The sequence below is a fragment of the Styela clava genome, chromosome 15 (genome assembly GCF_964204865.1).
Source record: "Styela clava chromosome 15, kaStyClav1.hap1.2, whole genome shotgun sequence".
Taxonomy (NCBI): Eukaryota; Metazoa; Chordata; class Ascidiacea; order Stolidobranchia; family Styelidae; genus Styela; species Styela clava.
The window spans coordinates 9,809,936-9,825,755 of NC_135264.1; the positions used below are offsets into that span (position 1 = coordinate 9,809,936).

The 15,820-nt window shown below is 34.2% G+C and overlaps 2 protein-coding genes across 3 annotated transcripts in view; one reads left to right on the plus strand and one right to left on the minus strand.

Annotated features, from left to right (window-relative positions):
• The first annotated feature begins 123 nt into the window (after nucleotides 1-123).
• Nucleotides 124-12,566, plus strand: LOC120334320 (myotubularin-related protein 9-like). Of its 2 annotated transcripts, none has more exons than XM_039401799.2 (12): nucleotides 124-274; nucleotides 3,705-3,862; nucleotides 4,805-4,913; nucleotides 5,023-5,148; nucleotides 5,866-6,036; nucleotides 6,733-6,851; nucleotides 6,976-7,074; nucleotides 7,797-7,958; nucleotides 9,164-9,349; nucleotides 9,976-10,152; nucleotides 10,713-10,864; nucleotides 11,336-12,566. In XM_039401799.2, the coding sequence occupies exons 1-12, from the start codon at nucleotides 152-154 to the stop codon at nucleotides 12,025-12,027; spliced, it is 2,274 nt and encodes a 757-aa protein (XP_039257733.2). In that variant the 5' UTR covers nucleotides 124-151; the 3' UTR covers nucleotides 12,028-12,566. The 2 variants fall into 2 exon arrangements, with proteins under 2 accessions (XP_039257733.2, XP_039257736.2); XM_039401802.2 differs by lacking the exon at nucleotides 124-274 and adding an exon at nucleotides 1,844-2,130.
• Nucleotides 12,567-13,331: 765 nt separating this feature from the next.
• Nucleotides 13,332-15,820, minus strand: part of LOC120333721 (uncharacterized) — a 38,951-nt gene continuing 36,462 nt past the window's right edge. Inside the window, exons 13-14 of the mRNA XM_039401056.2 lie at nucleotides 15,469-15,630; nucleotides 13,332-15,246 (exon numbers count right to left, since the gene is read on the minus strand). Of these exons, the coding sequence (XP_039256990.2) occupies nucleotides 15,154-15,246; nucleotides 15,469-15,630 (255 nt within the window). The 3' untranslated portion in view covers nucleotides 13,332-15,153. The remainder of the gene's footprint in view (nucleotides 15,247-15,468; nucleotides 15,631-15,820) is intronic.

Genomic DNA, 15,820 nt, shown 5'->3' on the forward strand with positions numbered 1-15,820 from the left:
CACAGCTGGTTAGAAACAAAAAGCCGAGGCCCGAGATCAGCTTATAGTTTATAATTTAGAAACAATGCTATATTAATATAGGTTATATGGTAAAATACATCTTAGATTGTCACAGTATAGAGTATATACATATATATATATATATACAAATATGTTGTCGTGGCTTGGAATTAGTTCTGATGATGCCTCAAACAGTGACGAAGAAGAGGAAGCCCGTCACCTTTTTGCACACAAGTTTCTTATGAAAACAATGTCGGAGAATGAATTATCTCAGGTTCGTTAATTTCCTCGCTTTTTGTGGGTGTGTGAATAGGTGTCCTTTACACAGTGATTTTGAGAAGCTGTCGTTCACGATTAGGAGCTATTGGGATAAAAACCGCAGGGTTATTTAAAATCGTAGATTGTTGCATCCCGGGTAAGGGGTGAGATGTTTGGCGTAAAATAAACTTAAAATTAGTGGCCGGGCGTCGAGTCCATTGTCTTCCACCTTAAATGCCTAAATAATGTGAATAACTCGCTACAGGCTATCCTCTCCACTGCCTGGGGCATTGTTATGTATATATACTTGCTAAACATAATAAAATATATATATTCACTGTTTTATATGACATTTAAAACTCACAACTTGACAAGTGTGTTCCCTAACGTTGAATGTAGCCCTATTCGATTAAATAACCAATCGATTTCACCTTTGCAAATCCCGAGAAATCAATTATGTATCGCTAATTGGGCTCGTTGTGTACTAAAAGCCTTTAATTGTAGCCTACTCTTTACTCTAAAATATTTATTGAAAGGGATGGAGAACGTCACATTCATAAAAGACGGTGGAATCTACCGCGACTAGGTTTTGCAAGATATACCATGTTTATATTGAAACGTTCATACCGTAGTTCAGTATTAATATTTTCGTTCCAAAAGTAGAATTATGCACGTAACCTCTTATGATTGAATAGATAAATATAGCGCTCATAAAGCATCTTGAAAGATCGGACGAATAGGGCTTTCGAAAAGGCGCATCCCGTTTTAACATTGATTTCTCAATAAGAAAAAATTTAATCAATCGCTAAAGACTGGTTGATAAAAATGGAATGAATGAAAAGGGGAAATTAATTGATGAAATTGATGTCCCACAACCGCAAATATTAAGCGCAGCACTAACTGTGTCCAATGACATAATTTGCTGCGTCCTACGGTTCTCACGTGTAACCGTTGCGTGAAACACAATACATCGATGGTAAAAAATGACGTCATAGCAAGGCCGGCTATTCGCAAACCCAGTTCTGCTATATCCTGATATCAGTGCATCTGGAACATCGTTCTGTCGTTGAGCAGTCAGACGGTACTGCAGTAGGCGCAGTTTTCGGTTAATCAGAAATAACTATTATCTTATTGACATTTTACGCAATCATTTCTTTGTGGTAATAGTACAGTGGTACCGGTAGCAGTCTATTCCAGTATTCACTTAAAAGAGAATACAATAAACATACGGTACCACACGTCTACTTACAAAAAATTCACGTATCGCAGTCAAGCTATGAGTGTCAGCAGGCGACAGGGCGAGAGAAATTACGGTACAGAAGTGCTAGAATTCGGGTATTGTAGTGTTCAATTAGAGTTAAAGTAATTTATATATACTGGATTAACCGGTATGGTAATTTATTTGAATCTAAGTCCAGAAGTAACATATTTCAGTTTTCACTAAAAATCAACTTCATTTCCGATAAATTCTGTATTAAGGCAACCATTTCTCAGTTTAGCTGTTTTATGTAAAGAAATTCAATGAAACAGTGAAAAATAATAATAGTCGGTGTATTACTATTATATCTGTATAGATTTTCATTAACACACCTAATTATTGAACATTATATCAGTTACATAATTGTAATACCATATATTTATATTTCATTAATCTAAAATCAATGAAAACTCAGCACTGCTGTATAGGAAGAGGGAATTGGCTGTTTCCATGAATGCTGCTTTATCGGTTGGTTCACGATATAGTCAACACGCGCAGCAGAACAGAATATAAATAAATTAACAAGCAAAGTTTTGAAGCATATTATTCAGAGCATCTGAAACAATAATTCATGGATTGCACCTATTGAAATGGAGTTTGCTGAATATATTCCGGTATAAGTTTATATTGATTACACTGATCCTAATTTTATGACATTAGGGCCATTCCAAGCAAAAGTTGAATTCCATCAATTTTTCAAAAAGTGTAGTGAAAGTATTTTTATTTTATTTTTGATATCAAAAGACATTGAAATTTTATTGGACTGCATTCATTCCATCGAACAATTTAAAATTTCAACCAGGTTTTTGATGGTTTATAAAAAATGGCCTGAAATGTAGAAATTTTGGTATAATTGACATATTTTGTGATGATTCCTGACACAAAGTGTTTGATTGTGTGGTACAGTTATTTCATATGGAATTGACACACTGGATATAAGTTAATAAAGTTTAAATGTTTGCAGTGCTGTAGGACATTTCTTCACCCATTTAACGATTTATAACCAGAATTTTGAGAGATGATAGAGGCCGCTATTCCAAAGTGGAAAAATGTCCTGTAGTGTCATGTCCTGTAGTGTCACATACAATATGCACGTTATTGGCATGGATTTACAGTGTTACATTAAGTAACTTGAGCAACACATAGAGGGATAGTTCAGCTACTGCACCAGAAAATATTATGGGCTCCTACTGTACCATCGCAAAAATTTACAGCACAACACAACGTACTGTTAGTGCATGGTGGATTTGCCGTCCTGTAGTGTCTCGCTATATTTTACCTTTTTTTTTTTATCTACTAAGTAAGGTTGGATGTAAATTTTGTGCAATTTTTTACACATTCAATAAAGCAACTGATTGGACAATGAAACAAAACATGTAGCTGAAAATGTGAAAATATATTGCATCCAACAATATGCAAAATTTCTGGAATTGTCCTGTAGTGTCACTTGGAATAGCCCATTAATCGAATTTACAACATAAGCGTGCAACTAAGCTACGGCATGGTTTCCGAATTCGATAATAGTCCCCACATTGAAAGAAATTAATTACAAGCATGATTGCATACTCCTTCTTTTACGAGACAGTCATATTGCTGTATTGGCAAACCAGCTCAGTGAAACTAACTAAAACGAAGTGCAATCTAAGAACTTCACCATTGGATTCCTCTGAAAATAATAATAAAAATTGTTACCATAGCATTCGATAGTTTTCAGCAAAATAGCGAAAGGGTCACAGATTAATTATTAAGTATTATTGAGACAAGCCTGGCGTGATCTGACGCATCTGTCTTTGTGTCAAATGCCCTCGTTTCAGTGACAAATTGAGTTTTTCATTTATTGGGAGGAATGTCGATAGAACTGAAATCGGAAAACTGTGCCCTACTGTCCTACCTTCTAATTTTATTGTCTATTTATATTTGAATAACATGGGTGGGTATCTGCTCATATTGTGAGTTTTTCATTATTTGAGATAAGTTTTGAATGTTGAATTGGTTGAATGTTTAGAATCTGGCTTACTTCACAATATTTTTAATTTCTCCATATTCTGGGGTTGAATGTAGCCATTACTAGTTTGATAACATCAATCAACAGATAGTCCCCATACATATACTTTAATATATACAGGTTGAAGATCAATTGTTTTGTAAAAATTCACTATATTTATCAAATTTTCATTTTCTCTTATAGACTCCTAAAGTTGAAGGTGTTTGGTGTTACAATGGACAAAATAAAGCAATATCGGGAACATTATGCCTAACTGGACATCATATGATATTGTATGCAGATGATACCAGTTCAGGAGAAATTTGGATTCAGTATATGAACATAGACGCTGTCGAAAAAAGGTAATTCATGAAATAAGTGTTCTGATATACAAAAAGCTTGATGAAGCATTCCCAACGCATCTTGATACCGCTTAAACTAAAAACTTAAAAATAAGGCATTTTCTATTAAGTTTGATAAATCGAGGCACCTGCCCTTGTTAATGAATGTTCAGTGATGACACAAAAAAGGGCCTGGGTCATGCTAAGATGGCAATTAACAGGGGCCATAAAAGTTATTGTTTTGTTATTAACACATATTTACTTGTATTGTTATTTTACATATACTTTTGACATGTTTGTAGTTGTCTTCCTAATTTCACTTAAATTTGAATAAGCCCAAAATAATTTGAATTGTTGAAATAAACGATATTTTTATTATCACATTCAATCCATTCTCTAATATCAAAGCCACGGTTTTGAGTTACTTGAAAATAATTATTTAAACTGTTATATTTAGTATCATCATCATAAGCAAAGCTATGACTTGTTATAATTTTCTCATAACATGAGTCATTGTATTGTCTATTTGAAGAAAAATATTTTCTATATACTGTATTTTACATGGACAATAGAATAGAATAGCCTGAATATTCTTATTTATCTATTGCCATGGTTTCTGACAATTTCCTCTCATAAAGTTGTGCAATCCTCCAGTAGGAGGAAGTTCTTCCCCGACCGAGAAACGCTAGTCTATTGCATGAGAAAATAATGGCCAATACATAGGCCAATGCAAAACCAACGTATGTTTTTTCAGTCATTTTCTGTTTGCTGCTCAGATTCAAATAAAATGATTGTGATTGTGACTTGAATAGAGCCAAGAAATCACAATGCATCTTTTAAAACATTCATATTTGGTCAGCGTCATTCTAAATTGTAACAAAGTTATATTTATATAGCATAATAATTTCAATAGTATTTAGCCTTCATAATTCCAATATATCCAATTTCCGCATTGTTTTTCAGAATTGGGTTGGATAAAGGCACTTTGGTTCTTAAATGTAAAGATCTTCAACAAATACAACTTACTATACCGGGAGTGGAAGATGCCACGAATGTTGCTTATACAGCAGAGGTAGAACCATTTAACATATCTTTAACTATTGGCTCCAGATTATGTTTTTCAATTTTTGATGATTATATCTTTCACTAGTCAATATGACAGGGTTGGTTATGTTTTTCAGATATTATCAAGCATTACAGATCCTTGTTTACAATTCCCGTTTTTCTACCGAGCCAAATTTAAATATGATGAAAATGGATGGGATTTATATAACATCAATGATTGGTATAAAGAGTTGCAAAGCAAGGTATGACGATTTTTTTTTTTTTTTTTTTGAATTTCATAATACTCTTGTTATTGTGATATATAAAAGATTGCCAAAAGTAAGATCACAAGATCTCGGATATAAGTTGAAAATTATTAAAATAAAAGTTATACTTGCTATGCTAACAGTTGCATAGATTTATTGTTGATACAGAGATGCAAATAATATTTGTAATTTGCCACAATGATGTTATCGTGTTACATTCTTTCCAAATAGTGTATTTGTTGACGGTGCTGGACTAATTTAAAAAGTCAACAATTTAGTATACTTAGGATCTCATTTACCATACGATATTACTGTGTGCCGTTACTGTGCAGGTTTAAACCGGATGTTGACCCACATCGCCACAGCAGAACTAAATTAGATTATGTGACATTGTGAGGTTTTGAGCACTTTGTAATTTTTGGATCTGTATAGCCAAACCTAAAAATAGTGATAAGGCACTACCTAAAACAGATACAGCTTTAAAACCCAAACCAACAAATAGTCCCTGTTTTATAATGACCGAAAATAAAAAAAAGTCTGTTTCTGAAAAATGTGAATTACCGTAACTTAATTGGGTTTCACCGTCACTGTGGCGACATAGTCTACCTGACTCGCATATTTGAAAAATTAGTGCCCCCACTAAGTTTTAACTGATTTAAATTTGACTTTGCTTTATCAGATATATAGTTTATTTACAGTAAATTTTATATTAAGACTGATAAATGGCGACTTTCGGATGTAAACTCAGATTTTGGTGTTTGTACTTCATATCCGAATCAAATCGTGGTACCAAGTGAAATAGATGATTCGATGATACAAAAATCAGCAAAATTTCGACAAGCAGGAAGATTTCCAGTCTTGTGTTATTACCACAAGAATGGAGCGGTAAGTATTAGAAATAAAAAGTTTCTCAAACTGAACCCTTGAGTCCCCTATTAATAAACATGGAGCATAAAATGAGTGATGGAATTGGAAAAAATTTAAAACCGAAACTAGGCATTTTTATTGGGGAGCTCGGGCCACAAATTTTGAGAATCTTCAGAAGGGATCAAGGACCATGAATGAGAATTACTCAAATAGAATAAAACTTCAATGAGGGTATTTAAAACAACTGAGAAAAAATAAATCAAATGATCATTTTCTTTTGTCTGAATAATATATCAATATAATTGATTAGGAAATACTATATTTCCTTATTAACGTTGCAACATTGGTTCCAAACATGAAGTACAGTCATACTTAGTCAAGTGATATATTAGTTATTATTACAGGCTTAAGTATTTTTCAATATTGCGAATTATCAATTATAAGATTGTTTTTTAAATTACTTGTTGAATTTTGGAATTGACCAGATAATTTGAATATAATACAAATTCGAACAAACAATTTACAGCAATAACAATTTTGGCATATATATCATCATTTGTCCGAAACACCATTGTCTAATATTACTTGTTAGGAAATAAGAGCAGTACTGTTTAGCAGTTGATACAATACTGGGAGAATTCGTGGGCAGATCCATATTAAATATACTCAAACTCAGGATTTCTTTGTAATTTAGTAATTCATTGTTTTCAACAGTCCATTATACGATCAAGTCAACCGCTAGTGGGAGCTAATAATCGTAGATGTAAGGATGACGAAAAGTTACTTAACGCAATGCTGGGTCCATCACATCGTGGATATATTCTTGATATAAGGTTCGTCAATTTTGTTCAAATACTGAAACTTTAATTAATTTCAAAAGTAAATTTGATGTCATTCACAGGCGACTTGGTTCGGTTTTGTTTAGAGTTATATATGAAACCTTTATGTATTAAACAGGTCGGTGCAAACTGCGGTTCAAGCAAAGGCAAAAGGTGGAGGATATGAGTCTGATCATCAATATCCTAGATGGAAGCGATTTACTATGAACTTATACAGGTAAATACTAATCTTATTTTTTAATCAAGTCCATCTGCTTTTTCAGCGAGGAATGGAATCTCAGTCCTGAAATTCAGAGCTGTGAGTCAAGCGTCATCCAGCGTTCCAGCAAATTATAAAGGCACAAGTCATGCAGAAACTTGAATCAAGTTCACTAAACGACAGTGAAACAAATAAATAGGAGTGTTACATTTACTGTACATCCTCGCATATAACCCCACTCCCTAAAAGCGACCCTAAAATAATGCATTTTTAAAAATTTGCATATATAAGCCGACCCTACAAGTATTAACACGCAATATGTGTATGACAACCAATCACAGACTGTTATTGCTGTCATAGCGTCAAAAGCGCTTCTTCGCATGTGTGCGTGTACACTCTTATCGCGAGAACTTGGCCTCGTCAAGAGTCATTTCGTTTGATTGCAATCAGAATCACGCGCATATTACCCGGCCCTTTAGTGTTATGTGCATATAAGCCGACCTCTTAGTTTAGCAACATTTTTTTTCATGATTTTTGAACTTGGCTTTTATGCGAGGATAAAGATAAATTAAGAATTGAGTTTACCGTCTTGCATGCATTATTACTTACATGCAGGCTTCACCAGAAAAACAATTTTCTGTCAAAGTCATTTGATATCTTAACAGTATATTATAAACCTAGGCCTGGGGCAATATTCTATGTCTTTGCTTTTCAAAATCCTAATACGTTTCCTATTTCAGTTATTACGTTCAGCAAGAGAGCCTAATACGAATAGTAGAAGCTAGCAATGATAAATCTGGAAGTATGGACAGATGGATGAGTAAATTGGAATCATCAGGTTGGATGGGATATATCAAACGTGCTATGGATGCTGCTTGCCTTGTTGCTCAGTGTGTGGACAGGTTGGCAAAGTATTTTTTATGAAGTAGGATTTCCCAATTCAAATTAGAGCAATTTCTTTGAAATGAATTATATTTTTGGGCACTCCGGAAGTGTGAGTACCAATATGGAGGTAAATAAGTTTGTTCGCCTCCTTTACATCAAGTTGTGTAAAGGGACTGAAACCTATGGGCAGGGGGTATATCCAGTGGTGGGATTCAGCTGGTTCGCACCGGTTCTATAGAACCGCCTCACGAAATTTTATGAGATCAGCGAACCGGTTAGCATTACTGGAAACTGTCAATGTCAATGTGTATATCCACTTGGCTAACACAGACAGTCTCCGACTCGTAATATAACTAAAATAGGGAAAATCGGAATAAAATTATAGCCTAAAGGCCGGTATACACGACAGTGTGCAAACTCACCACAGCGTATTTTTTTGGTTTGTTTTATTTTATCCGTCTGCGGTGGACTGCGTTTGTCTGAGTTGGCGAACGCTCGAGTAGCGTTTTCTGACCGCAGTTCACCGTACTGCATGACAGTCTTGCTCTGCTCGTTCTGGGGGTTTTTCTGAGACAACTGGTTGTATTTCATGTGACAAGCGAAAGTTTTATACTATTTTATCATTTTCGAGTTGCTTTTATAACAGTAGAAGTTCAGTCCCACTAGGGCTACCGGTTACCGTGCGGTTTGTAGTATCACCAGTACTGGTACCGGTATGGTACCGGTTCATTGGTACGGTAACGGTATGATATACGGGATACTTTGTGTTGGCAAGTGTGTTCTTATCGTTGACGGTTATTCCAAACCGTTCAGCTTTCACCAATTCAATTTTTTTACCAGATTTTAACTGAACATTGAATATTAAATTGTGGTTCCATTTTGTACGGTACCGGTACGTACGTAAGACAGGTATGACGTCACGGTTTCGCGCATACCGCAGAGTCGCGGTTCGGTGAGTTATAATGCTGTCGTGTATACCGGCCTTTACCCTAACCTGGCTACACACACTACAGGAGTACCCATTTTGGATAGAAAATATTTTGAACATTATTGTTTGAAAGTTGAATTTTTCAAAGTAAGCCCCTAGTTTTTTTTAGTGTTTTATGGAGATTTCTTTTGTTATGGGGTTCTTGAACATGAAAGCTCATTCATTCTATATATAAGCTTGAGTTTAAATAGGTATAAATGACTCAGTTAGAATCAGCGTTCACCTTATTTTCAGGGAAGAATGGTCAGTTCTTGTTCATGGAGCAGAGGGTTTTGATTCCACTCTCACTGTGACGTCACTCGCTCAAATAATACTCGATTCTGAGTGTCGAACAATTCGAGGATTTCTTGCACTTATTGATAGAGAGTGGATTTATGCAGGTCACCCATTTGCAGATAGATCTGCTCACGGTCCTTACAGGTAACTGAGTAAATGTTGTTAGTTTACAAGTGAGTATGAATTATATTTTTCTGTTTTAATATGCAAAAAAGGAAGATTATTTTTCAACATAGAATAAGGTATGATTTCGATTCGGGTAGATATCAGTAATAACATTAAATCAGATTTCGAACAAAACAAATTCTTATCTATTCGTCATTTCGAATGACTTTTATCATAGTGGTTCCCAACCTGTCATGGCTTGTGGCCCTCTTCCGGGGGCTTTTAGCACTCATGGCCCTCCTATTTATCTTTCCAGCGGTATTTGAAGTATTATTTTGATTGGCAGATTCCAAATCCCGTTATGTTCGAACAATTCATGCTCAGCAAAGTGAAAACATCCTGTGAAATTACCTTATCAAGCAATGAAACTAGGGAGAATAGAGAGTTTTCTTCTAAAGTGAAAAGTAGAATCCTCCTTTAACTGCTCCGTGGCCCCCTTTGGGGCTATGGGCTTCCAGTTGGGAACCGATGTTTTACATGTTTAGCTACTGCTAATATCTGGGGAACTACTATGTTTAACCTTTGACACCAACCTGTCGGGTTTGTTTATTATCCAGCTTGATAATGGAGGTCATTTTAAAATATTTTAATATATTTTTTTACAGTAGCAACAAACAGAGAGGCGAATCTCCTGTGTTTTCAATATTTCTGGAATGTGTTTTTCAACTTCTTCATCAATTTCCTTTGTCTTTCGAATTTACTTCAACTTTACTTGTTGACCTTAGAATGCATTCATATTCATCGCAATTTGGAACATTTTTGTTTAACCACATGAGAGATAGGTGAGGTTTTTCTAATTCTGACTGCAACATCTCTATCAAGCTTCTTAAGAATAATGTTTCTGCTTTGATAAGCTTTGCACTGAATCTAAGACTGAAATTTTTAAGAAAATGCGCCATGTCACACCTTCGCTTTAATCATGATGCAAGGTTTTATAAAGAAGCTACTGGACATAAAGGCTGATCTTTCTAATTCGACATGTCCAACCCTGGGTGCAGCATCAGTATTCATTAGAGTAGCTCTCTAACGTAGCTCAATCGACAAAATCAAAATAGTCAACACAACATTTACTATGAGTCACTCTCGTATGATATGGAAACTTAAATTACAAATACGCAAAATTTATTGCGGTACAAATTTTTCTTCGAAGGCTAGCATAAACAGCTTTCTTGTTTTGATATCTACAAGAATTGCATAGTCTTAAATAAAATCTTACATTAAATGTCTATAACACTTGAGTACCTTTATATTCCAATAACCATACTTTGAGCAATTCACACTAATATGTTCAATTAATATTTACAATGAATTGGTATATCAGTGATTGTTTATCCCTCTTCAGAGTTCGAGGAAAGCTTCATCAAAAAACGATTTCATTATGGACATATATTCTGTCACCTGCTATCTTCCCTAAATATATCAATCCTCTATATAAAAGAAGAAATGACAATATATGGCCTTCAGTTGCTCCACAAAGTTTGGAGTTTTGGGAAGGTAAGCCTTACATGTGAAAGAATACCTTAAATACAAATGGTAAATAGTCATACACCCATGTATGGAATTATGTCTCAACTATGTGTTTTTTATTTACTTGCAAAAAAACGTAAGATTAGCGTAAAATAGATTATAAATGAACTGAATTTAGAAAAGCATTATACAACACAACCAGAATTCTTATATAATGATTTTGTGCAAAATAGCTTTTTTTTAAGTTGTTTGACTAAAAATGATAAAATTAGTGAATATTCAAAATTGTGAAAAGTGCGATGAAAAAATGGACTTTATCAAAGCATTAATAACATGCCTCACCATCAAATCTTGTGATGTAATTTTGGTCATCATTTTTTATAGTCTCATCAGAACAATACTAAATTCTGCAATCAAAAACATCCAAGGTTGAATTATACATTTTGGAAATATTCCACTTTACAGTTGGGTGATGATTGAATTATAATACCTTTACAGAATTATTTACACCATGGTCAACGCCTAGGAATGAAGCCTTAGAACGGGTGAAGTCCCTCGAAGCAGAACATATAGAGTTAGAATATCTTACTGCTAAGTTAGCGAAAAGAGTTGGTAATGTTCCAATCAACGAGATACAAAATTTAACCATCGGTCAAATGGATGTAAAAAAGGTTTCAAACAGGAAAAGTGCAATGAAGAATGAAAAACTGAATAAGAAGAAAAATGAAAACTTCGTGAATGAGAACGCTGCGATGAATGGCCCAAAATTGCTCGATTTTACTGAATTTCCGAGACCAGAAAAATTTGAGGATCTGGTATCAGATGAGAAGAGTAATAATTATTATATGCCTATTGATGCGCCACAGCATTTTTCGAATGATACTGACATCCCAAATGGGCTTCCACTACAGCGGCCTAATCTCCTAGACAATTTAGCGGCTTTTGTCAATCCATCTTCAAGTCAAGAGTTACCGGAAAAAGTGGAAACAAACTCATCTAAGGAATCTCCTTTAATTGATTTTGATCATTTTAGCGTCCCGAATTCAGACAATAGTACGGATTCGGCCCAACAATCGAGCGAACCAAGTTTGATTAATATTGATGAGGATTTTAGTAACGAAAAAATAGAAACTGATCCTAACCTAAGTAATTCGAATTCTTTAAATGACTTATATGAATCTCCTATATAAAGATTAAATTTGAGAAATTTTCTGTCCGGAGCTGTGTAAGGTATTCGAGTTACAACTAATATTATTCATCCGCCATGCTTTAATTATTATTTAATTTGACCTCTTTATGATCTGCACTTGTATTTATTCCTCCTATATGTTTCTAAAATTTATTCATAATCATTAATTTATACAAAATTGCGATCAAAAATCATCATTTTAGACTCAAAAATTGATTGTTTAAACATATATAAAAGATGTAATACACATCACATTAGCCAATTTGAAATATAGTCCATATCAAATGTAGCATCTATCATATGATCAGTTTTACAGTATAGAACATACCAACTTGATAGTACAGTGTATATTATTATATTATAGTGGTACTATTTCTTAGTCTAGGGGGTAAAGCTTTGCTCTTCAGTGGAAATTCATATGCCATGTATTGAAGCTTTCTTTTATTTGTTGCAACCTGGCTTATATTTTTAGGCAAATTATTCCTTCTATATGTTTATGCACAGTAGTGATTGCGTGCAATAAAGCAATAATCTAACGTCTGTATTGTGTGTGTGCAGAGGTGAAGAATATGGTTCGAATATTAGATGGTATGTCGTAACTCTCGTCAACCCTGCAAGCATTTGTCAAATAAGTAAGTTGACTGAAAAAGGTAGTGTGTGGGGCTGCCTTGCTCTTAGCACAACCATCAAAACTAGTAATATCAAGACATGCTTTATGCTGCTAACAAAGACTTTTAGTCTCCATGGCCAAGGGCAATTACTATGTAAATCTGCATTAGATTATAAATTCTGATTGATACTTGAAAGTGTACATAGATGCAGCTCCACTTCGCAGTCTTGTACTATTATAAGCAAACTCCAGGTGGAAAAAAAATGTTGATCCCAGTTCTGAACCCTCGAGGGAATCAAATTTCAATAGACTGTTATTAAGAACACTCATCACCTTACCCCGCATGGGTTCGAGAGGTTTGCTAGTCCACGCCGCCGAAGTTTGGTTCATCTATCTACTGGTCAGTTGGTTATGGCTCCCTCCACCACCAAGTTCATGCATTTGAAACAAATAACTGGCTAACTAATCTCACACCCAACATGAACTCTTTCTAAAACTCTGATTCAATATCTATTTTACTGCTCCCAATTATTAAATAGCTAACTATTCAAAGTCTTATTCTGTTACAACTGAACATTTTGAATTCACCTGAGAACACATGGAATGAGATCACCATTAACCCAATCACAGTTCAAGTATTAAAACCCACTATTTAGTACATTTGTCTGAAGAATCCCATTTTAAATGAATAAAAATCAGTAATTAGAGAAGTGTATTTCAAACCATAAAGAAAACAAGAAATTATACTATTTTCTCAGAGTAACTACGTAGACAAAAAAGAAATGTTCTGAAGTTAATCAAGCAGAATATAAACAGAACTTATCACAATTACAAAGCATGAGTGTGGGTGACATTAGGGGGTTAATTTTGGGGGAATAATCCCCATTATTTAACCCCCACTTTACGTTTTTTTAAAGAAAAAATGTTAAATAATCACAATGATCAAAATAATAACACAGATCAGAAGATGTTACACGGAGATAAGAAACTTTTTTAGAGTTGTAGCGTTCCGATCTGTAACGAGGCTATAGTATGCTGGTCCAGACTCACTAGCTAGGCCCTTCTATTTAAGTTCAGGACAGTTTGCACATCATATTATTATATGAAAAATACAATTACGTGCATCATTAAAGAATAATGCATTATAGAATTAAACTGAGATGCATTTTCAGAAGTGTGAAACACACAACCCAATAAATTGAAGCTTTTTGAAGCCTTCCACAAAACGAAAAAGGTGAGAAAATTGGTAATAGAAAGTCTACTTTGAGATGGAAAAAATACAGTAACTTTATTATTATCACAATTTCACAGACATCCCAGTGAATATCAGTTGAGAAATTTTTTCTCTATCTAAGCCTATTATGGGAAAATACCACTAAAAACTAGATTTTTTTTGTAATCAATCGTTGTGTGGGCAATACATTAAATTTTCTGGAGTAAAGCTATAAGCATTTGATTTCTGTTGCTTAAATCACCATTTTACAATATATTGAAAGCTTTAAGCATGCATTGTGGCACAATATCCAATTTTGAGCAAAAATTATATCATATCCCTAATTGCACAAGCGTGGTAGCCATTTTATAGACCTGAATAACCATATATCAGAGCTGAAGAAGCGGGAAGCCCCATCTCTATGTGGGGTTACCATTGAGAGCAGAATGCCTAGAAGCATATAAATTCATTTTCTATTGAAACCCGCCATATATATTTTCGAGCTTGAAACATGTATGAATCAAACCGTCATCCAAAATTCCCAGACCTATGTATTATTTAACCATTCTCAAACCTTCAGAAACAAAAAACCTTTATTCCTATAAATTATCAGAATATTTGTGCTTATACAGCAAGATCACCATGCATTCTAGATAAAAAGTGAGCACAAAAAATATTTTTTAGCAAAAAGAAAGGAAATCCTGTTTTACTGTTCTAGGCTGATAGCTAAAACTGTTGAGAAAAAAAATACAATGTTCAAGTTTTATTTTTTGATAAATGGCAATTCACGAATTATTTATTTTCCATGAACTATGAGCTTTCTACTGAGGTAGCGAAAACAGAAAATGATGTTCCCTATAGCTTCAAGTGCTTCGAAATTTCAACTTCCTAATTTTCTTTAGGTGAACACCAAAATACAGATAGTGGTGTGAGTACACAAAAAATTTTTGACTACGAAAATACATGTTTTTGTGCTAAAACTACGACAGAACGATGATTTTACGAATATAAAAATGGTGAAGTCACCAAATGGAGTAATTGGGTCATATTTACTAAAACTTAACCTGAATAAATTCGTGGTGGCGCTATACTTTCATTTTAGAGTTAGAAACAGTGGTGTAAAGTTTTTTAACAGCAAAATTCTCTGGAAAAGCTCTGTCAAGTGTTTTATTAATACGGCTCAGTAAATTCCAGTCATTGCCACGGAAACACGTGCCGACGAGCGCAGCAATGCGACGAGTCATATTCACCTTGACGATGACGCGCTGCAAATCCTTTATGTCACTATAGCAATGATGAAGTCATCAAGGTTTGTGGAATCTTGTAAAACGACGAGATTCCTCATGGACCTCCATCTCTGTTGCCTTGAAATCATTCAGTTCTTTCCTTATCATTGCCTAAGAAATAGATAAAAATTAGAAGATAGAATATTAGATATAAAGTATACAAAAAAGCAAAAGTGAAAGAACGCCAGGTAAGAAAACTGGTCTATAGTCGGACAAATTTCATAAGAGCATTGAACAGAAAACACGGCAAAAAAGTAGTGCATGCATTACTAAGAATAAGCATGGTAACAACCACTTGATATAAAATTATTTTATCTTGTTGTGTAATCTTACTTTATCAGATGGTGTTAATCTCGTCCATGGTTTATCAGCTCGTCTGTCATAATTTTGAACTTCATAAACTTCCACGTATTCGTGCCAATTTAAAACTTTACGTTCAACCAATTCTTTCACAGTTGGACGCATTGATAATTTACGCGTCAATTGTCTTTTAACCTGAAAAATACATTACAAACATTTTTTCAAAACTTGAGGTAATGAGGCTTTAATTAATAATATTTTCATACAAAATCATCATTTTATCACTTGAAAAAAGAGAAAAGGCGTGTCGTCAAGCATTTACAAATTAAAAAGCAAGTCCTGGTACACCGATCTGATGTCATAATATTCAACCGTGACATCATAA

What these genes read in the sequence shown, in the direction of transcription:
- LOC120334320 (XM_039401799.2), top strand. Translation starts at nt 152, where the DNA reads ATGTTGTCGTGGCTTGGAATTAGTTCTGATGATGCCTCAAACAGTGAC. An exon ending in ATAAAGAGTTGCAAAGCAAG is followed by an intron (nt 5,149 to 5,865) that starts GTATGACGATTT and finishes TTTTATATTAAG; the next exon opens with ACTGATAAATGGCGACTTTC. An exon ending in GGATATATTCTTGATATAAG is followed by an intron (nt 6,852 to 6,975) that starts GTTCGTCAATTT and finishes TGTATTAAACAG; the next exon opens with GTCGGTGCAAACTGCGGTTC.